A 22807-nucleotide genomic window follows, 5' to 3' on the forward strand; every position below is an offset into this window, starting at 1 on the left:
AAGCCTTCCTCAGCGATCAATGCAAAGAAATAGAGGAAAACAACAGAATGGGGAAGACTAGAGATCTCTTCAAGAAAATTAGAGATACCAAGGGAACATTTCATGCAAAGATGGGCTTGATAAAGGACAGAAATGGTATGGACCTAACAGAAGCAGAAGATATTAAGAGGTGGCAAGAATACACAGAACTGTACAAAAAAGATCTTCATGACCAAGATAATCACGATGGTATGATCACTCACCTACAGCCAGACATTCTGGAATGTGAAGTCAAGTGGGCCTTAGAAAGCATCACTATGAACAAAGCTAGTGGAGGTGATGGAATTCCAGTTGAGCTCTTTCAAATCCTGAAAGATGATGCTGTGAAAGTGCTGCACTCAATATGCCAGCAAATGTGGAAAACTCAGCAGTGGCCACAGGACTGGAAAAGGTCAGTTTTCATTCCAATCGCGAAGAAAGGAAATGCCAAAGAGTGTTCAAACTACCGCACAACTGCACTCCTCTCACACGCTAGTAAAGTAATGCTCAAAATTCTCCAAGCCAGGCTTCAGCAATATGTGAACTGTGAACTTCCAGATGTTCAAGCTGGTTTTAGAAAAGGCAAAGGAACCAGAGATCAAATTGCCAACATTTGCTGTATCATCAAAAAAGAGAGTTCCAGAAAAATATCTCTTTCTGCTTTATTGACCATGCCAAAGCCTTTGACTGGATCACAATAAACTGTGGAAAATTCTTCAAGAGATGGGAATACCAGACCACCTGACCTGCCTCTTGATAAACCTATATGCAGGTCTGGAAGCAACAGTTAGAACTGGACAAGGAACAACAGACTGGTGCCAAATAGGAAAAGGAGTACGTCAAAGCTGTATATTGTCACCCTGCTTATTTAACTAACATGCAGAGTGCATCATGAGAAACACTGGGCTGGAAGAAGCACAAGATGGAATCAAGATTGCCAGGAGAAATATCAATAACCTCAGGTATGCAGATGACACCACCCTTAAGGCAGAAAGTGAAGAGGAACTAAAAAGCCTTTTGATGAAAGTGAAAGAGGAGAGTGAAAAAGTTGGCTTAAAGCTCAACATTCAGAAAACTAAGATCATGGCATCTGGTCCCATCACTTCATGGGAAATAGATGGGGAAACAGTGGAAACAGTGTCAGACTTTATTTTGAGGGGCTCCAAAATAACTGCAGATGGTGACTGCAGCCATGAAATTAAAAGATGCTTACTCCTTGGAAGGAAAGTTATGACCAACCTAGATAGCATATTCAAAAGCAGAGACATTACTTTGCCAACAAAGGTCCGTCTAGTCAAAGCTATGGTTTTTCCAGTGGTCATGTATGGATGAGAGAGTTGGACTGTGAAGAAAGCTGAGCGCCCAGGAATTTATGCTTTTGAACTGTGGTGTTGGAGAAGACTCCTGAGATTCCCTTGGACTGCAAGGAGATCCAAACAGTCCATTGTGAAGGAGATCAGCCCTGGGATTTCTTTGGAAGGAATGATGCTAAAGCTGAAACTCCAGTACTTTGGCCACCTCATGTGAAGTGTTGACTCAATGGAAAAGACTGATGCTGGCAGGGATTGGGGGCAGGAGGAGAAGGGGACGACAGAGGATGAGATGGCTGGATGGCATCACCGACTCGATGGACGTGAGTCTGAGTGAACTCCGGGAGTTGGTGATGGACAGGCAGGCCTGGCGTGCTGCGATTCATGGGGTCGCAAAGAGTTGGTCACGACTGAGCGACTGAACTGACTGACTTGAAACTATGAGTAGAGGAGAAAGGACCCCCGCCCCTTCTCTGCAGTTCACATTTCTTGCAGTAGGACGTGTCTCTTAGAATTACTCAAACCAACTGCCTGCCTGCGTACCTGCTTGACTGTCCTTCCCACTTTGCCTGCAAAGGCTCGATAGCCGCTAGCGCAATTACTCCAGGAGAAACGGGCAGCAGCTGGGAAAGTCTAGACTTGTGGCCCAGGCGACGTGACGTCATCACAGAGGGCCGGGGTTAGGGATATGAATTGTGGGAGGAGAGTGCCTTCCCACGACCTTATAAGGCCTCTTCCCATAATCCTTTCCTTCTCTTCGCCATCTTTCTTTCTCCCCGGCGCTAGCAGCCATGAAGTAAGCAGGAACCGTGCATCCCAATCCTGTTCCATCTTCGCTCTGAACGCCTTTCCGGCATCCCAGGCATGGCCTCTCCTTGCCGAAGATACCCACCATCCCAGCTAATGGGCTTTCGCTTTTCGTTACAGGGTCGAGCTGTGCAGTTTCAGCGGTTACAAGATTTACCCAGGACATGGGAGGCGCTACGCCCGGACTGACGGGAAGGTGAACGGCCGCATGGGCTAAACGTACCGTGTATTTCTAAAGAAAGACCGGTCTCATTCGGTCTAAGCCGGGTCCTTTACCACGTTACTGTTGGTGCCTGAAAAGCTTGAACCGGGACCCTGTGTGCAGTATTTGTCAAAAGCCTCTAAGTGAATCAGTCTTGAGCTTGATAGTGTAAATCAGGTCGGAAGTTAGGAGCTTGTATAATTTTAATGTTCCGCTGTAACAGCAGTGGGCCAGAGAGGTATCTGGCTATTTTATGGATATCAGGTCCATCTCAGGAGAGCCAGGATCCCTCCCAGAATGAACCCCACCCCTCAGTATGAACTTCGGTTTGTCTCCTCTCGGGAAAAGACAGGCCCAAACGCAGAGACGGTTTCTTGCCAGTTCTGTGACAAGCCTTTTGGTCTGCATGGATCTCAATTTTGTAAAATGAGAGGATATCACTAGACTATTGATTTACTAATAATTTCAAGCTCAGGCTTCTACTTTGAACTTGTCATGACAGGTTTTCCAGTTTCTTAATGCAAAATGTGAGTCGGCATTCCTTTCCAAGAGGAATCCTCGTCAGATCAACTGGACTGTCCTCTACAGAAGAAAACACAAAAAGGGACAGTCGGTAAGTGAAACGCACTTTGTTAATGTTCTAAAGTTGGTAAAACTCTTGAGCGTCAGTTGCTGCTTTATAAGATTAATTAAATGAGACGGTATATGAAAATACTCTATAACTGTTGAGCATCAAACAGTGAATTGAGAATGACTGATACAAGGATTGCCTTACTGTATCTTCAGCTCACAGTAAAAATTGAGTTGAAATTTGACAGCATCCCCTTTTCAGAGTTAGTAAATTACATAAAGCTCACCTGAGTTATAGGGCACTGTGGACATGTTTAAGATATTTGAGTGGAAACTAAGTTCTTATGGAAACGTTATTGGTTATAATGCTTATAGAATTATTCCTAATGTAGGTATCGTGAAGGCTTCCAGCATATTAGTTTGTTCTTAAGACTGGATGTGTTTTTAATTTATAGCCACTCTGCCTCTTTGTTGCTGCTCTTTGGCTTTCTGTAGTTGGGGTTGGGGTGGGGTGGCTTCTCCTTGGAGAACGCAGGCTCTAGTCCTGTGGGCTCAGTAGTTGTGTCTCATTGGCTTAGTTGCTCCAAGCAGGTGGAATCTTCCTGGGCCGAGAATGGAACCTGTGTCTCCTCCATTGGCAGTGGGTTCTTAACCACTTTACCACCAGGAAGTTCTGTATGTGTTTTTTTGGATTGGTCTTTTAGGTCGATGAAAGAGATTTTTGAGAAAAAGTTTGAGTGACATGGCAAGAAAATTATTATGGGAATTCAGAGGAAAGGAGAATTCTAAATTAAAAGTGAATGCGGGGCGGGGGGCAGATGTGGAGAAGGAAAAAAGTCTGGAAAATTCCATAAAGGAGCATGGTGGGTTACAGTCCATGGGGTCACAGAGGCAGACATAGTCAACAACAATGTCTAACACAGTATTTTTTAAAAAACCCGTGAATGTGACATTAGGATTAGGATGGCCCTTATCCAAACAGCGGGAGGGGTGGTGGGAGGAATTACAAATGGTGGTGGTGGTGTGGAGAAATGGTAACCCTGCATTGCTGAATGAAGATGGTGCAGGCACTGTGGAAAGTGATTTGGCAGTTTCTCAAAAAGTTAGAGAATTACCAGTTCCAGTTCTAGGGCTGTATATATTCGAGAGGATTATAGGCAGGGATTTGAACAGATAAACGTGTATGGTGATGTTTGTAACTATTACAATGGAAACAATCATATGTCCCATCAGTGGATGAATGGATAATAAAATGTGATGTGTGCGTACTAAGTCACTTCATTTGTGTCTGTTGCTTAGCCTGCCAGGCTCCTCTGTCCATGGGATTCTCCAGGCATGAATACTGGAATGGGTTTCCATGCCCCTCCCCTCCAGAGGACTTTCCCACCTAGGGATCGAACCTGTGTGTCTCTTATATCTCCTGCATTGGCAGGCAGGTTCTTTTCTACTAGCCACCTGGGAAGCCCTTATTCAATGGTTGCAGTTTGTTTTGTATTGTGAAAAAGTATTTGAGACAGAAATGGTGTTTGCATAACACTGAAGAGGTACCCAATGCCACTGAATTATACACTTAAAAATACTTTAGAATGATCAACTTTAAGTTGTATAATAAATAGGTAAATACTAGCATTTTATCCAGCAAGATTTCATCTTGATAAAGTTTAAAATGAGCATTTGACTAACCACAAATGTGTCTTCTTTTCTCCATATATCACATTAAAAATTTTAAGATATTTTGCATATTCCTACCTTAATAAACAGTTCGAGTATATTTTATTTTTCCTTGGAGTTAAAGGCAAGATCTTTCTTCTCATAAGCACTGTATTATAGATTTCTGATATAGGATCTGCAGCAAATGTTTGAATTATGTTGATACTCAAACATTCCTTAACATTTGGTGGCTTTCCTGTCTTAATCAGTTTTCTAACTTGACTGTTTCTCCCAGTGTCAGTACTTTGAGTAAAAACAAATCAGAGTTTGAGGTTAATTTTTTTTCAAAAAGCACATTCTTTGTCATGAACAATCATACTAAAATTGCTTAAAGTAACTGTTCAGTTAATTTTCTTAGAGTTTAACTTTGTTTTTTTAAATAAAGTAGTAAATAATCAGGATTAACCAATTTATAATTGGAAAACTTAACCTGAATATTGCAGTATTTTATATATAGATGCTTTAAAAATATATTTGTATATCTCATTTCAAATAATTGCCTGAATTGCTTTGGGAGGTGTTTTTTGTGGGGGGGGGGGGGTTTGCAACATGTGTAATGTCAGTTTCCCAACCAGGGATTAAACCTGAGCCACTGGCAGTGAAAGCTAACCACTAAAGTCCTAATCACTAGGCCCACCAGGGAACTTCCTGGTTGAATATTCCTGTGGTCTGAATTGTATTCTCCCCAAAATTCCTTGACCTCCAAGGTCAGGAGGTGGGACCTTTGGGAGGTGAAACAGTCAAGAGGGCAGAGCCCCTACGAATGGGATTAGTGCAAAAGGTCCAAGGGAGAGCTCCTTTGTCGCCTTCTGACAATTCATTTCTCTCCCACATTCATGAAGCAAGGTTTCTAAGCATGCTTACCATCTTTTTGTTCTGTAGGAAGAAATTCAAAAGAAAAGAACTCGCCGTGCAGTCAAATTCCAAAGGGCCATAACTGGTGCTTCTCTGGCTGATATAATGGCCAAGAGGAATCAGAAACCTGAAGTTAGGAAGGCTCAACGAGAACAAGCTATCAGGTAAGAAATCTCACTATGGGCCATTTCAGTTATATGGAATTTAGGTTATGTATGGGTTTACAGAATAGAATCTTAATCTATTGTTATTTTGTGTTGTGATACTTGAATCTTTATAAGGATTGTCAGTTGCAAATGTTCATGTTTAATAATACAGAAGTTTATATAAAGTCTAAATGATTTGTTGAAATTCTCTATGCAGTTATAAAGGTACTATACAGTTTCTAATGTTAAGCTGATGTGGTTAATCACATTTGTTATTAAATCCTTTGGATTTATCATACAAATAACTGCAGATGGTGAAGGAGTATGTTATTTCTACTTTCCCCAAACACTAGCCTTTTGTTAATAAGCTGTACCCTTAAAGGAGTAAAGTGCTTTTTGCTTGTTATCAGTTCAGTCGCTCAGTTGTGTCCTCCTCTGCGACCCCATGAATCGCAGCATGCCAGGCCTCCCTGTCCATCACCAACTCCCGGAGTTTACCCAAACTCACGTCCAGTGATGCCATCCAGCCATCTCATCCTCTGTCGTCCCCTTCTCCTCCTGCCCCCAATCCCTCCCAGCATCAGGGTCTTTTCCAATGAGTCAACTCTTCGCATGAGGTGGCCAAAGTACTGGAGTTTCAGCTTTAGCATTATTCCTTCCAAAGAACACCCAGGACTGATCTCCTTTAGAATGGACTGGTTGGATCTCCTTGCAGTCAAAAAAAGTGCATTTTGCTTGTTATAGCCTTTTGTTAATAAGCTTACCCTTAAGGAGTAACGTGGTTTTTGCTTGTTGTTTTTAACTCCGCAGGGCTGCCAAGGAAGCAAAAAAGGCTAAGCAAGCATCTAAAAAGACAGCAATGGCTGCTGCAAAGGTAATTGTTGGATTATCTAAGATTTCTCATTTAGAGCAACAGGATTCATTTTTAACTCAGATTGTGGTATATGAAAATTTTTTTAAGGAATTTAGTGTAAGGCTTTAGTGAAAATGATGTCCATGATTGGTTTTTAGGTGAGTGATTTAGGACTCCAAAGAGGTCCTTTGCTAGAGCCTTAAATGTGTCTGTAAGTGCTATATAGAAATGAGAGAAAGGCAAAGTTTATTTTGAAATAATTCTAGGTTTTCAGTAAAAATTTTCTGTAATGTTCAGAATTTACTCAGTTTTTATCAGTGCTAAACCATTTAGATAACCATAGTAAAAATTTCAAAACCAGAAAATTAGCATTGGACCTTTTTCTGTTCTTAAGATATAATTGAGGATCCCACACTGCATCTAGTTGTATCTTTTACTTCAGTCTTCCTCTTTGGCTTACATTTATATTTCATATAAAGGTAGAATTTTAACTTTTGAGGAGAGTTCTTTATATTAGGAACACAATCTAGGATTCAAACAATATGGGCATAAGAGCAGTAATTGAAAGAAAAGAAAAACTCACATGGGATAATGCCACATAACATGTTCTCTTTTTACAGGCTCCCACAAAGGCAGCACCTAAGCAAAAGATTGTGAAGCCTGTGAAGGTTTCTGCTCCTCGAGTTGGTGGAAAACGCTAAGTTGGCAGATTGGATTTTTAAATAAAGATCTGACTATAACTAGATTGTGGTGGAATTTTTACTCTTAAAGCAGGCATGTTTGGCCTACGCAATTAATAGCAGTGAAGAATGTAAGAGCTAAGTACTCGTTAAAGAGTTCATTTCTCAGGAATAATGCCCCCTACTAATCCTAATACAAGTCTTTTAGATGGAGAGATGTTAAATATTCATCTGTAAATAAGAGCTGTTTGGTTAAATGCAGTCCGTACTCAGCTGAGGCTGTAAGGACACATGTTGCATTATGTAGATTTCAGACTGCATTTTGTTGTATAGATTGTAGTCCGGGTTGATTGCTAAAAGATGCGGGGTTTTTGTTTTTTTTTTTTCCTATCACTTCTGTTTGCAAAAAGAAAGCATTTTTAATGGGCTGTTTTCTTGTAAAAGTAGCCTTTTCCATGATAGACACATTTCATTATTGGGGATGCCTTTGGTTCTGTAGTATCTCACCTTTTAACCATTAGCTTATAGCTGAGCTAAAACTACTTAAGACTCAACTGTATTATCTGCTCTCGCTTCCAGAAAATAAGCTTAAATGAAGACTACACTTTTGGAGGGATGAAGGGTCTGTGGTGTGATGCTTTTGGCACCTTAGTTCCCAACCAGGGATCAAATCCCAGGCCCATAGCATTGAATTTGCTGCTGGACTGCCGTGGAATTCCCCAAAGATGCAACCTCTTGAGTATTAGAAAAAAATAGTTCTTGAGCTGGGAGTCTGACAGAGCTGTCCTTAAAATTGCAAAAATGTCTTGAGTAGCCTGCTGATGTTCAAGTTACAAGTTACTGTATTATGTAATTGTTATATGAAAAATAGGACTCATAATTGGTGTTAAGAGGCTTGCACATCTACGAAAGTTAGATCATCGAAAGTACCAGCACTCCACACCACCAAGTTGCAAGGATACAAAAAGAAATAAGCTACATCCTCTTGAGAAATGTGGTTTTATATATAGGAATAGTTAAATTTTATTTTATTTTTTTGGCTGCATCCTGTGGCATGTGGATCTTAGCTTCCTGACCAGGAATGGAACCCACACTCCCAGCACTGGAAGGCTGAGTCTTAACCAGCCTTAGAATTCCCTATTGTAATTTTTTTAAATGAAATTTTAAGAAAAAAGGTCAATCAAAATAAACATGAATACAGAGGTACATATTCTTTCTTTTGAACACAATAAAATGTCCCCTTAAAGCACTGTTTTTCTGGTCTTAAATGTCTAAAATGGAACTGCCCTATTTGGATTATCTTTCCATCATGAATAGCTTGGTTTAGGAGGATATAGACACTAAATGAAACTGTTAGTCACTCAGTTGTGGGAACCCCGTCGCCTATGGCTTGCTAGGGTCTTCTGTCTATGGAATTCTCCAGGCAAGAATACTGGAGTGCATTACCATTTCCTTCTCCAGAGGCTCTTCCCGACCCAGAGATCCAACATGGGTCTCTCCGGTATTGCAGGCAAGTTCTCTACCATCTGAGCCACCAGGGAAACCCAAAATGCTAAACACCTGTTCTCATAGGACAGGAAGTTTTAGCTTTTCTCAGTAAGACCACTGGACCAGTTGTATAACATTTTATTAAAACTTCTCTATTGGCTCGAAGGCACAGGAGAATCTCCGGTTGTGTTTGGCATGAGAAGAAATTTCTAACAGCTTCTCTTGGCCATGTAGAAATTGTTTACTTAACATTTCAATCTATTTACATCAGTTTTATAAGACATTTCATACGGAAACATTGAAACATACACATCCCATGAAGAGTGGATTTGGACATTAGTTCTGGGTAGGGATGTGTCTCCACCTTCGAATACCTCCCTCCCCTAGCTGTGGTCTGAAATGAGTGGCCCTAAGTAAACCCCAGGCCTGGTAGTTATATTTTTCCTCAGGGACTGGAAGCTCACTTAGCTACAGCCAGAAGATTCAAGCATGCCGTTTGTTAATTGTTGCAGTCCCCACTGGCAAGTGCCTTGTACCCCGCTTTCTGAGCCCAGCTTTCACCTGCAGTCGGCCCTCACCTGTCTCTGCAGGGCTCAGCGCCTCACTCAGCGACTGCAGACCTAGGCAGGGTCAGGAGAGGGTTGGCTCAGAGTTTTCAGGCTCCAGTAAAGCACCTAAGTGCCAGACCCCGGGTGGTTTGGAATGTCGTAGGCCTGAGTCTCCTAACTGCAAGGCTGACTCAGTCCACGGAGAGGTGACCAGGGCGACCCCTCCCGTCTACCAGTTTAAAATCTTGGAAAGTGCAGTTCGAATCGCCGTGGCCTTTGGTGCATTCAGTATATGTTGGGTGTAAAACCGAGTGTTTTTTTTTTCCCCAAACTAAAAAAAAAAAAAAAAAAGCTAGCACCTTTTCACCGCTCCTTACCAACATGATTGACTTAATAGGTAAATTGTCACTACATAAGCTGATCACTGCAGAAAAATACCGACTATCCACGGGTAGTTTGGAAGCAGCAGTAACTTAGCAACTACAGTAACTCCTACCACGGATGGATTTAAATTTTGTAACACTGGACAGGAAACTACATTTCCACGTGAAAGGACTTTCTTTGGTCTTATATTCAGGGGCTGTAGACCTCAAAATTTTATGTTTTCGGTTGTCTCAAAACGCAGACGGAGAAGAGTCCTTTGGGGTATCAGACAGAGTTAACAACTGCCCAGCAGCTCCTACACGTGCTCAGAGCAAGGGAAAGAAGGGGAAAATTAAAAAAGGGAAACTGCCAGGACTTAATATGTCTGCTCAAAACCACTTGGCTCTCCCAGGAAGGGCCTACCCGCTTCCAAAATGTCCGCCCGCAGTCCTGACGTCACTCAGTTGGCTAGATCAAGCCAGAAAGCCATTGCGCTCCAATCAGGGCTCAGCTCCCTCACCCACTGCCCTTGATTTGCGTCACTTCCGGTGGTGCAGCAGCCATTTTGTCAGTCGCCAGCGGATACCGCGCGCTGGAGAAGTGCAGTTCCTCCTGGTTACCAACTCGTCCGTTCTCCCTCTGCGCTGCGGGCGCCGTCGAAGAGCACTCCCTGCAGACACAACTGGTCCTCCCATAGTACCGCCGCTGCTGTTGCATCCGCCCGGAGCTAGTGCGCTGTCTTCCTTCCCTGCCACTGACAGGCGCCTTCAGGGAGCCGCCGTCAGCTATGTCAAGCGAAGAAAGCTACCAGGCCATCCTGCGCTACCTGACGAACGAGTGCGAGCCGTACGCGCCAGGCACCGAGGGCAATGTCAAGCGTAAAATCCGCAAGGCGGCCGCTTGCTACGTGGTGCGGGACGGAACCTTGTACTACCAGCGGCGGCAACGGCACCGCAAGACGTTCGCCGAGCTGGAGGTGGTGCTGCAGCCCGAGCGGCGCCGGGGGCTCATCGAGGCTGCGCACCTGGGCCCGGGCGGCACTCACCACACCCAGCATCAGACCTGGCACGACTTGTCCAAGACGTATTGGTGGCGAGGTACGACCTCGCCCGCGGCGAGAGGGAGGGCGGGCTGGCGGCTCGGTCCCAGGCAAGGCCCGCAGGCAAAGGCAGGCCCGTCTGTGCATCCGCGAGTGTGAGGTTCCCCGCAGACTCCCCCCGCACTCCACTAACCGATCTAGCCTGACCTGTGCCCGGCGGCGAAGCGCCTGCCAGGCATAGCCCAGAGGGTGGGGGACACGAAAGGAGCCGCACTTCCCACAGGAAGGAGGCCGGGAAAGCTGGGGGCGGGCCCTGGCCTGGGGTGGGGCGAAGGGGGCTTCCCCGGGGGCCGGCCCAGCCTCGGGGAGGGGCCGGGACGCGCGGGCTGCCTTGGGCCCGCCTCCTTCGGCCGCGCGGGATGAGGCGGCTCGTTCTTAGCGGAAGCTTCTGGGCGCCCGTTGCGGCTGCTGCGCTCTGATCTCTTGCTTACGCTGATGGTCTAGGAGTAGCACCGTCCGCCCCCAGCCCAGCCGCCTTCTGCGTGCCTTCCCCTAGCTTGTTGGCCAGTGAACTTGAGGTTTTGTGGACCTACTTACCACGGTTCATGATTGTGCCACGGCGTGAATAAGAAATCATGCAATTTTGTGCAGCAGTGATTTTGAGTGACTGTGGAGCCAATCATTTGAGCCTAGTTTTTAGGATAGGAATGTAATAGATGCTCTCAATTCTGGATATTTTAATGTCCTCTTCTTTGATATTGTGAAGAGCGGTTTGGAAACTGAGGCACTACGTCAACCCAGAAAAGATGCGGTTTCTGTGATTGTTCTGGTCCGGGGGAGTGTGGCTCTAGAGTTTAATTCCTTGGGAGCCAGATTAGGGAAGGAGAGAAAGGACCCTTGGTTGGTTGGTTGGTTGGTTGGTTTTTTTTTTTTAACCGCCCTCTACAAAAAGTTGATGAGTATTCAGATTGTTGGGTTATAATTAATAAAAGTTTGCAGGCCTATAGAAGAGGTTTTGTTAGGAAGGATTCCGCATGGCTCTACAGAAATTAACGGTAACTTGGCTGTGAGTTAGGAAGTTCGACTACAGAATAATTTCTCGAAGTTCTTTTCAGTTCATGACATTTGTTGAATATTTCGTTTTGCTGCTTTCGTGTTTTCAAAAACAGTCCAGCTCTGTATTCTAAAATGCTTTCCCTTAATTTATATTATATTTTAAACCAATATCTAAATTGAGTTCCTGTAAAGAGACACAACTGTGAAGGAATAATACGAAGTAAATGCTGCAGTTTGTTAAGATTGATTTGTTTAGAGATACACGTCTCAGGTTTAATATTTTATGGCATGTTAACATAATTATAGCTGAAGAAAAACAGGTCAAGTTTTTCATGCAAGTATAGTGCTGAGCACTTATTTTCACATATTTGTGTATATGTGTTCAGTCGTGTCCGACTCGTTGTGACCCCCTGGACTGTAGCCCGCTAGGCTGCTCTGTCCATGCAATTTTTCAGGCAAGAGTTCTGGAGTGGGTTGCCATTCTCTTTTTCCAGGGGATCCTCCCAACCCAGAGATCCAGCCGGTGTCTCTTGCCTTTCCTGCGCTGGCAGGAGGATTCTTTACTTTTGTGCCACCTGGGAAGCCCTATCACCTATTTAAGCTTCATCAAACCATGTAAATTGGAAACATTTATGTTTCTATATTGCAGATGGGAAAAAAGCACCAGGAGGTGACCTTTGGGATTTCAGACTTTTCTTTAATTATATGGTGCTAAATGAGTTTAATGTTCAGAATTTTCCTTCTCTAAATTGATTATCTGTGAGTGATAACTAATCCAGTATTTTGGTTTTTTCAGTATGAAGTGTCTTAAAAGACAAAAACTCCTGAGACTGTGTTTATGTTCGTCTTTTTAAAATAAGAAATACATTGAAGGATGTGTAGAATTTTGAAGTCCTTTGAATGTCCAGACAGCTGTTCTCTTAAGTTTTGTACTAAACCGCAGAACTCAGAGGCTCTGAGATCCTTTAAGAGAATCCCCAAAGTCAAAATTATATTCATAATACTAAGGCACCATTTTCCTTTTCACTCATTGTCTCAGGAGTATACAGTGGAGTTTATCACATGTGCTATATGGCATTATATTGAATGCATATATGATCGTGTCTTTTGTTAAATGACACATTAAAAAGACAGGCAAAACTGTAAAGTAGCACTGCTTTTCTCACTAATTTTTCTTATGTTTTGGTAAGTAGTATTTTTCGTATAAGTGCTATTTTTGTTAATGTAGTGAGTTTATCATACTATTTTATCTCCTTGGTTTTTTCTTTATTTAAGATGAGAATTCATAGTAAGTATCAGAAGAGTTTGCTCTCGATTATTAGCTATTCATTTTGATGTTTGTTACATGAACACTTTGCTTATTTGTTTACTATAAATCTATTAAAATTAACAACACTAGGGACTTCCATGATAGTCCAGTGGTTCCTTGGTTAGGGAACTAAGATCCAGCATGCCCCTCAGGGCAGCTAAAAAGAAAAAAGAAACTAACAAAACTATATATAGAAAAAAATAAAGGTCCTTAGGGAGAAGGAAATGGCAACCCACTCCAGTGTTCTTGCCTGGAGAATCCCAGGGACGGGGGAGCCTGGTGGGCTGCTGTCTATGGGGTCATACAGAGTCGGACACGACTGCAGTGACTTAGCAAACGTCATTAGACCTGGAACTGATATTGATAAAACAAACATTTTTAATTATTAGCTTTTAATGTGTCATACGCTGCAAATGGACTTTCAGATTTATATATTCAAAGTCCTGTAGAATATCTGGGAGCTAATAAGATTTGATCAATATAGATGCCAAGAAGAAAACTATTTCACAATCAAGGATAGTTTACTGGAATTCATTAATTATCCTGCTTTTTCCAGAATGCTGCCCTCATAAACACTGCCATTATATCCTGGTACTCGGGCCGCAACTTCACTTGTTTGAGCACAGTGAAAAACTCAGTGTCTAATGTTGACATATAGCAAATTTATTTAAGAATGTAAAATGTTAATAGATATAATTCTCACCCCGTTATTTTATCCTGTATTGTAATCGTATGCTGGAGTTTCAAAATAAATGACTCCCCTGCCTCCATCAAATGCTGACTCATGGGGATCTACAGTTAATGCAGAATGTGAAGAAAAAAATTGAATTAGTAGGAAAAAAGATTAAGCTACCAAAATCATGTAATAGGTTAAATTAGCTATAAGCAGAGCTTCCTATCCAAAGAACTGACTTGTTCTATGGGGATAAATCAATGCTGCCCTTATCTAATTTAGAAAAAGAGTGTGTAATCCTTGAAAACGCATCAAGAACTGGATCTAGGCAAATACAGCTGCAACTATTTTGTAACTTTGAAGAAAACAAACAAACCAGAGTGACTAATACAGGAAGGAGCTAGAAATAGGAGCCAATACTCTGGGCCTCACCACTGATGGGGAGGGGAGAGGTTCTTGAACTGTTGACAGGAGCAAATTGTTCATTCTGGTAGATCTCTAGAGCAGTGGTTCTCAACCCTGCACAGTTTCGCCTTCCAAAGAACATCTGTGTCCAGAAACTTTTGGTTGTGGTAACTGGTGGCGGTGACTGTTGACTGACCTCTGGTTGGGTAGAGGCAGGGATGCTCCTAAACATTTCACAGGATGCAGGACAGGACAGCCTACTTATTCTCCCTGCCCCACAGCAAGAAGCATCTAGCCCAAAATGTCTACACTGTTGAGATTGAGAACCCCTGCTCTAGAGTGAGAAACTGTTCTTCAGGTTGTTTTATCAGAGGCCATTTACCCACTGGGCTCAGTAAAGAACCTCTTAATGCTAATCTGGTATTTTATGTAGACATTTTCAAGGTACCAGAAAAGTTGACCTTTGAGCATTTTCTAACACTTACGTAGTAGTAGTAGTTACCTTATATCAGATACTGTTCAAAGTGACTTAGAAATATTAATATTTTATCACTGTGACATTCTGTGAGGTAAGTGCGCTTATCCCCATTTTACAGATGATGATAACACAGGCACAGAGAGGTTAGTAACTTGGAACATGGTCACAAAGCTGGTCAGTGGATTCTAATTTTCCTGCATTAAGTAGTTTTCTACCCCTTGTTGTAGTTACCCAGTCTCAAAATGAAAATACTCACTCACATATGTTGATGTCTCTTCAGTGATTAATTTGAGTCAGATTCTTTCAGCTTAATCAGCTCTAGGCAAGCTCTAGAGATCAAGTTCCTGAATCTGTAAAGCTGGATTTGAAATGATCCCATCAGAACACCAACACTTGAGTTAAAGGACCTGTGAAACAGGATGATTTCTTTGGACAATTGACCCACTCTAATACAGTAATTAATCATTGTGTGTGTGTGTGCAACTTTTCCTTGTATTTTTCATTATTCTTTAATTTTTGTTTTGGCTGCACTGGGTCTTCCTTGCGGTATGTGGGCATAGTTCCCTGGCAGCTTGTGGAATCTCAGTTCCACAGCCAGGGATCTAACCTGATACCCCTTCTTTGGAAGACAGATTCTCAACCACCAGACCACCAGGGAAGCTCCAGTAGTTTTCATTTCATTCATATGCTTTCTCTGTAATTTCTCCAGTGGTTTTAACTCAACTGGTTTTAGTTTGATTAATATTAATAAAATATCTGCTGTATGCAGAATATGCTGAACTGTGTAGCATTGTAAAATTTTTTAGAAATACAACCAAAGTTAATTAGAGAGAACTGTTTCTTCTTGTCATCTTTATTTTGGACTTGGAAATTTCCAGAGCAGCTCTTTATTTACTAAGTATGGTTCTTACTTAGAAATATGTATATATATATGTGTGTGTATATATTCTCTTTCTATTTCTTCTCCAACTAACATACCCATGTGTTTTTCTTACCACTTTAAGCATTTGTAAGTGTACAGTTGAGTGACATTAAATGCACACTGTTCACATTGTTGTGCAGCCATCACAGCCACTCATCTTCAGAAATGTTTCATTTCAACTCGTTTATTATCAGTCTGTTAAAACTTGTTTGCTATATCTAATATAGGTGTAGACTTATTGTTGACTTTAATTAATATTTTCAGAAACTAGACTATAACCTCTGTTCCTCTCTTATCTGTGCACATATAAACACCTTTCTTATAAAAGTTGTATTTAATGCTAATATTTCTTGCTATATTCTGGGTGGGGGGTGGTGAACAAATAAATTGGGCAGATTTCTATGTTAACAGGTTACTGTAGAACTCAGCTTCTAATATGATGAAATTCATTTGTATAGCTATAAAAATCAGTATAATTTTCTGAATTTATTCATCCAGTGTATACTTTTTTTTTTAGTAAGTATGGGAAACATATTTACTATATTTCTCAAAAACAGTTTGAGAAATTTACTCAAATACTGTCAGAAAGTTGGAATTCAAGGAACTTAGTATAATTTGTCATTTTGAAACTCTTTTCAGGAATTTACAATATAAGGATTCCCTAGTGGCTCAGCTGGTAAAGAGACCTGGGTTTGATCCCTGGTTTAGGAAGATATTCTAGAGAAGAGAAAGGCTACCCACTCCAGTATTCTGGCCTGGAGAATTCCATGGACTGTATAGTCCATGGGGTCACAAAGAGTCAGACACAACTGAGTGACTTCACTTTTCACTTTCTGTATCATTTTAGGTAACAAGTCTTCATTTGCATTTTACTTGGGGATTGTGGGAGAAGTTCTGCCATAGGGATGGATAAATAGCATCCTGGCTCAATGTTTCAGGGTACATAGCATATCCTGAAAACCACATGGCTTCTCAGGGCAGACTTACGTAGTTTACTAGATGTAACTTAACTTTTAGGGCTTCATTTTTCTTGTCTGTAGAATGACAAGTAATTGGTGGTCCTCCCTTACAAGTATGATGGAGAGGGTATGTGTGCATGTAAAATATTCCTCCCTGCTTCCTACTCCGCCCCCCGCCCCCCCACCCCTCAGCATGCTGAGTTGGAAATTGACATTTAAAATAGGGTTTTGTGAATGGTTTGTGTATAATCAACTTTTGTTAGATTGTGTATTGTTGTTCCGTCGCTCAGTCATGTCTCTCTCTTTGCAACCCCATGGACTGCAGCACGCCAGGCTTCCCTGTCCTTCACAGTCTCCTGGAGCCTGCTCAAACTCATTTCCATCAAGTCAGTGATGCCATCCAACCATCTCATCCTGTCATCCCTTTCTCCTCCTGCCTTCGATCTTTCCCAGCATCAGGGTCTTTTCCTATGAGTCGGCTCTTTGCATCAGGTGGTCAACATATTGAAGCTTCAGCAGGAGTCCTTCCAATGAATATTCAGGATTGATTTCCTTTAGGATTGGCCGATTTGATCTCCTTGCAGTCCAAGGAACTCTCAAGAGTCTTCTCCAACGCCACAGTTCAAAGATTGTGTATACTGTTATTTAATAAAACCCTAAAATCTTTGCTTTCAGAGATGAGATTTTACACCCATTACAAGTTTTGGTTGTGATCCTGTACAGGTTGCAGATTGGCTCCACCTGTTTTTTTTTCATCTGTAGTTCAGGCTAATGGACATTATCCCCCTGGAATATAGTATGTTCCAGGACACATTCAAGTACCCATGCACTTGAATGTCCTTTGAGGGGGCAAGGAGTTAAAGCTTCTGATAACAAATGATATCCATCATATCCGTTCATACTCCATTGACCAAAACATGGTCAGGGCTCATGTTCACAGAGTGGGGTGTTACTAGCATGAGCCACAGTATTACTGTTTATAAAAGTCACCCGTGGTGGATTCATGTCAATGTATGGCAAAACCAATACAGAATTGTAAAGTAAAATAAAAAATAAATAAATTAGAAATAAATAAATTAATTAAATTAAATTTAAAAAAAAAGCAGTTGAATATTGACAATTTCATATAGTTCCTATTGCATAAGTGAGTTGAATCTGACGTGGAAATGGGCGGTGCTGCATAATCCTTTTATGGTGAGTAAATGCATGGTAAGAGTAAATAACAAAGCAGTCTGTCAGCATGGAAACAGATTGTCATTTATAACATGTCTTTGAAGAAAAAAATGTATCTTAAAGAGTTCACTACATACTGTACAGCCATGCATGTGTCTGTACACATGCACTTGAATATGCATTAGTGTACAAAGATTAAATAATTAGTGTAATCTTTAGTTTTCAAATGAGAGCAGTATCAAATTTGATTAGTTAATTTTTATTTCATTGTAGGTATATTAAAGCAAGTCAAAGATTACATTAAACAATGTAGCAAATGCCAGGAGAAACTAGATCGCTCACGTCCTATATCAGATGCTTCAGAAATGCTGGAAGAATTGGGACTAGATCTTGAATCTGGGGAAGAAAGTAATGAATCAGAGGATGACCTGAGCAACTTTACTTCGCCTCCAACTACAGCTTCCAAGCCTGCGAAAAAGAAGCCAGTATCCAAACATGAACTTGTGTTTGTAAGTGGAGCTTTCCATTCAGCTTTTACATCTGTAACTAGTGTTAGTATTTATAGTATTTTTTCTTGAACCTCTAAAGCTGCTTCCCTGTTGGTACCGTCACTATTACATGTTACATGTGCTAAAGTGTTAGTCCTCACTTCTGTCAGACTCTTTGCCACCCCATGGACTGTAGCCCACCAGACTCCTCTGTCCATGGAATTCTCCAGGCAAGAGTACTGGAATGGCTTGCCATTCCCTTCTCCAGAAGATCTTCCAGACTCGAACACCGGTCTCCTGCATTGCAGGCAGATTGTTTTACTATCTGAGCCACCAGGTACATGTGCTAAATGTTTCTAATAGTGCCTCTTCCTTAATCATAAATTTTCATGTTGTTTCTTCTCCTCAGAATGTAACTTGTTGATTTGCTGTTAATTATTCCTCCCCTCATCTTTTTAATTGGTATATTGGTACAGGTAGCCAGAATACATTTCTGGAAGCAGTCTGTGGGTCATGCAGCAAGGTAAAATTAAACTGGCTAGGTCTTTGTTTTTTGCCTGCATTAGTGTCTTACATTATCAGATAAATTTCTGACTAATAAAAGGAGGCAGTAGGAAATGAGATGTAGGTTTTCACTGGATCAAGTAAAGTGAACATAGCAGAAGATAGTGAGTACGACATATCTTTTTATGTAAATACACAGGTAATAAAAAATACTGGACTATTCATATTAGTGGAATTTTTACAAATGAATAATGTGTCTTCTTTTAAATTTTGCTAAGGGTGAGAATACAAATGATATATAATGCAACTCTTGGTCTCCAACTTATTTTGATAGGTTGACACCAGAGGAGTGGTGAAACGTTCTTCTCCAAAACATTGTCAGGCTGTCTTAAAACAGCTGAATGAACAGAGGCTCTCTAACCAGTTCTGTGACGTTACTTTGTTAATTGAAGGAGAAGAGTACAAAGCTCATAAATCTGTTCTATCAGCTAATAGTGAATATTTTCGAGATCTTTTTATTGAGAAGGGAGCTGTTTCCAGTCACGAGGCAGTGGTGGATCTTTCTGGTAAGAATTTTCTGATACTCTTTGTTTGTTAATAAGTACATACTGGAAGAAGGGTGTGTGTATCTTACAAACTTAGGATCTATGCTCAAGTGGAAGAAGCCCATTTATAGCACCAGACTAAGCTGAACTGTAAGCTCCTTCCTTTTAGAAAGGTTTCCAAGGTAGATATATGAAAAGCCTGTCATCTCTTACCACTGCCTGTTAGGCAAGACAGTGGTAGCACTAGTAGAATTTCTGGGATTTACGTTGTTAAAACAGTTTGAGAGAAATCCGTACCAAGTAAACATATTATTTTAAAATTGACTGATTGAATCTTACGTGTTGGACATATAATTATAAAGACTTCTGTATGTCTGTTGTTTTTCATTTTTTAAGATTGATAATCATCATTCATGTAGATTTGATAATCACATTGTCAGTATAGAATAATCAGAATTCCAGATGTCTTTTTTCTTTTTTAATTATCAGTATTATTGTAAATGAGTAATTTGACTTTCTTTTGGCCTCACTAGAATTTATATATTGGCTTAGGAGTGAACAAATGAAAATTTAGGAAGCATTAAAATAGGTAACCCTATTTATACATTTTCTTATACTGTTACTTTGCTGTAACTCTTAAATAAGTGACACCACTGTGTGAACTGTCATTTCCCCTTTCTGAAGCAAAAAAGTGACTTTATTCAGGTATATAATACTTACCTAGTTAGTCGCTGATCCTTTTCTATCTTACTCTGGGAAGGTAAATTCATATGTATATATTTTTTAACAGTAGCTTTATGTTGAATTACTAAAAAAGATTTCTCAGGTATCCCCTTTGTGCAAGGAACTGGCCGGGCTCTAGGGATACAGTGATGAACAAAAGCTTTTATGAAGCATAGAGGAGCATTACATTCTAGATTTGATATTTACTTTGGTGATTCAGAGGAGAAAATACGTCTTATTCTGGGCCATCTGAATAATAAAACTTATCACAAGTGTAGTCTTGATATATTAGCTTTGAAATTTTTTCTTTATCTTCCTTGCATCTGAAGCAGAAAGAAGATTGCTGCTCTCTTGTTTCTCAGCAGCTTACAGCAAATGAAATCTCTGCTTCCCAGATAACTGCAGCACAGCATCCTATCATTATTTCAGGAAAATACCTCGATTATTCTTCATTCCATATGCTTATTTTTATATTTTGTTCAGCAAATAGCAATAGCAAGTGAAGTAGACATTATTAAAATCTTTGTTTGATTTTTAAATAGACTAATTGTAAGATATATGTAAATATTTAAAAATGATAAAATGTACATCTGTTTTCTTGTTACCTACTTTACTATTGTTGAATACATTGTTGTTTATGCTTTCAAAAATTTCTTCCCTACTCATTCATAAAGGTACTTTCATGTATTATAGCTTCTCATTCATATTAACTTTTAATCTGTTTGGAATTTTTTTAATGGTGTGAGATAAATATTTGATTTCATTTTTTCCCATTTTGATAACTTATCTCAGAATTTAGTGAAAACTTCCTCTACCTACCCATCCACCATGCAAATTCTCTTAAAAAACAAATGTTCACATGTTTGGTACTGATTCTACATTTTTTTGTAGTCTGTTGGTTGTCTGCCCCCCACCCCCCACCCCCACCATTACACCATTATTGCTTGGTCTACCTTATCTTTATAATGATAATGGAAATCTTCCTCTTTGTTACTCTGGTGAGTCTTAGTTATTCATAGGCCTTTGCTCTTTCACATAAACTTAAAGCAGCTTATCTACTTCCACAAAAGGAAGAAAAATGTATTTTGATAGGAGTTACATTGAATTAATAAAGTTTTACGTTTTTCCATAAAAGTCTTGCACATTAAAAAAAAAATTATTTCTTTATTTGGCTGTTCTGGGTCTTAGTTGTGGCATGTGGGACGATTAGTCATGTCATGTGAACACTTAGTTGGAACATGTGGGATCTAGTTTCCTCATCAGGTATCAAACCCATGCCCCCTGCATTGAGGGCATGGAGTCTCAGCCACTGGACCACCAGAGAACTCCCTTGCACATCTTTTGTTAGATTATTTTAAGGTAGTTTATACTTTTTGATACTATTATAATTTTTTAAAATTATATAATCTCTGATTTATTTTTATTAATTGTTGGTTACTAAATACAGTAGTACTGCTTAATTACCTTAGTCATTCAGACATCTACCTATAGATTCTTTGAGATTTTCCTATAAAACAAATATATTATGTGCTAATAGTAATGGTTTTGTTTCTGTCTTTCCAGTCCTTATATTTTTAACTTTCCCCATTACTTTATAGTGCCATTTAGAACCTCAAAAAAAATAGCAGTTGAATAGAGGTAGTGATAAAGAGTTCACTTACTCCCATTCTAAAGAAAAGGTGTTTTTGTTTTTTTACTGTGAAATATATTGTTTGGTAAATGTTTTAAATAGATAATCCTTTACCCTCTTTAACATTAAGGAAATTCCCTCTGAAATAAATGTGGACTTAGCACTTTACTTTTTCTGTGTCTGTTGAGACCATCTTTATTTTTTCATTCTGTTAATGTGGGAAATTTTACATTGGATTACTAATGTTAACCCAGTTTTTCATTCCTGAAATAAATCCACTTTAGTCATAATATATCATATTTTGTACAAACCGCTTAGAATGGTTTGTACAAACTGGTTTAGAGTACTAATGTTAGACTGTTTGCATCTGTACTTAGGAGTAGTTTTTCTTTGTCACAGTTTGTCGTGTCAGCTTAATCTTATAAACTGTATGTTCCTTCCAATTTTTTACATTCACTGAAGTAGTTACTATGAAATTAGATTTATCTCTTGAATATTTGGTAGAATGATGGCTAAAATTGACTGGGCCTGTAGTAGACTTTTGGGCAAGATTTCTAGCTACTAATTTTGACACATTTAATAGTTAGGAAATTATTCTATAGATTTTCTATTTCATCTTGAGTAATTTATAGAAGGTTGTGTATTTGCCATAAAATGTCTCTTTCATCTAAATTTTCAAATTTATTGGCACAATTTTTTGGTTTTTTTTGGCCATGCTGTGCAGCCTGCAGGATCTTAGTTCTGGGACCAGGGATGAAACCCAGGCCCTCCACAGTGAAATCTCAGAGTCCCAACCACTGGACTCCCAAGGAATTCTGGCACAAAAAAACAATTTTTCGTGCAGGAGAAATTCAGCAAGAGGCAAAGTGATAGGCAAGAAATAGATTTATTAGTGTAGGATGTTTGTAAGAGATGCCAGCTATCAGGCAAGGAAGCTCTGCCCCAGCATAGGATTTTTTTATATCCTTTTATAAATGCTTCCAATGACTGTAGATATCTCTTTCATTCCTTGTGCATTTTCTCTCATTTCAAAAATTTTTTTTTACTAAAGTTTTACTGGCTTAAAAAAGAAAAAAGCTGGCAAACTACAACTTGCATGCCAAATCTTGGCCCACTGACCACTTTTGTAGATAAAGTTTTATTGAGACAACCACACCCATTCATTTGCATATTGTCTGTGGCTGCTTTTGAACTTACAAAGGTGGAATTGAATAGTTGCTAGAAAAACCAGTGGTCCACAGAACCTAAAACATTTGCTTATCTGGCTGTTTACAGGAAAACTTTCTTTTCCCTTTGGCCAAAACATAATTTTTAAGTGTTAAAAACCTAACTTTTATGCAAATACTATAGTTC

General features: G+C 40.1%; 2 protein-coding genes across 2 annotated transcripts in view; both read left to right on the top strand.

The window, feature by feature from the left end:
• Window positions 1-2019: 2019 nt before the first annotated feature.
• Window positions 2020-7216, top strand: RPL24 (ribosomal protein L24). The gene is made up of 6 exons (XM_040225603.1): window positions 2020-2124; window positions 2256-2331; window positions 2840-2950; window positions 5500-5636; window positions 6429-6492; window positions 7092-7216. Exons 1-6 carry the CDS (start codon window positions 2120-2122, stop codon window positions 7170-7172), a joined length of 474 nt encoding a protein of 157 aa, XP_040081537.1. The 5' UTR covers window positions 2020-2119; the 3' UTR covers window positions 7173-7216.
• Window positions 7217-8668: 1452 nt separating this feature from the next.
• ZBTB11 (zinc finger and BTB domain containing 11) overlaps window positions 8669-22807 on the top strand; it is a 30279-nt gene continuing 16140 nt past the window's right edge. The window contains exons 1-3 of the mRNA XM_040225615.1: window positions 8669-10647; window positions 17838-18073; window positions 18891-19122. Coding sequence (XP_040081549.1) covers window positions 10338-10647; window positions 17838-18073; window positions 18891-19122 — 778 coding nt within the window. The 5' untranslated portion in view covers window positions 8669-10337. The remainder of the gene's footprint in view (window positions 10648-17837; window positions 18074-18890; window positions 19123-22807) is intronic.

The sequence above is a fragment of the Oryx dammah genome, unplaced genomic scaffold, assembly GCF_014754425.2.
Source record: "Oryx dammah isolate SB20612 unplaced genomic scaffold, SCBI_Odam_1.1 HiC_scaffold_2, whole genome shotgun sequence".
In the NCBI taxonomy this organism is placed as follows: Eukaryota; Metazoa; Chordata; class Mammalia; order Artiodactyla; family Bovidae; genus Oryx; species Oryx dammah.

What these genes read in the sequence shown, in the direction of transcription:
- RPL24 (XM_040225603.1), top strand. An exon ending in ACGCCCGGACTGACGGGAAG is followed by an intron (nt 2,332 to 2,839) that starts GTGAACGGCCGC and finishes TTGTCATGACAG; the next exon opens with GTTTTCCAGTTTCTTAATGC. An exon ending in CAGCAATGGCTGCTGCAAAG is followed by an intron (nt 6,493 to 7,091) that starts GTAATTGTTGGA and finishes CTCTTTTTACAG; the next exon opens with GCTCCCACAAAGGCAGCACC.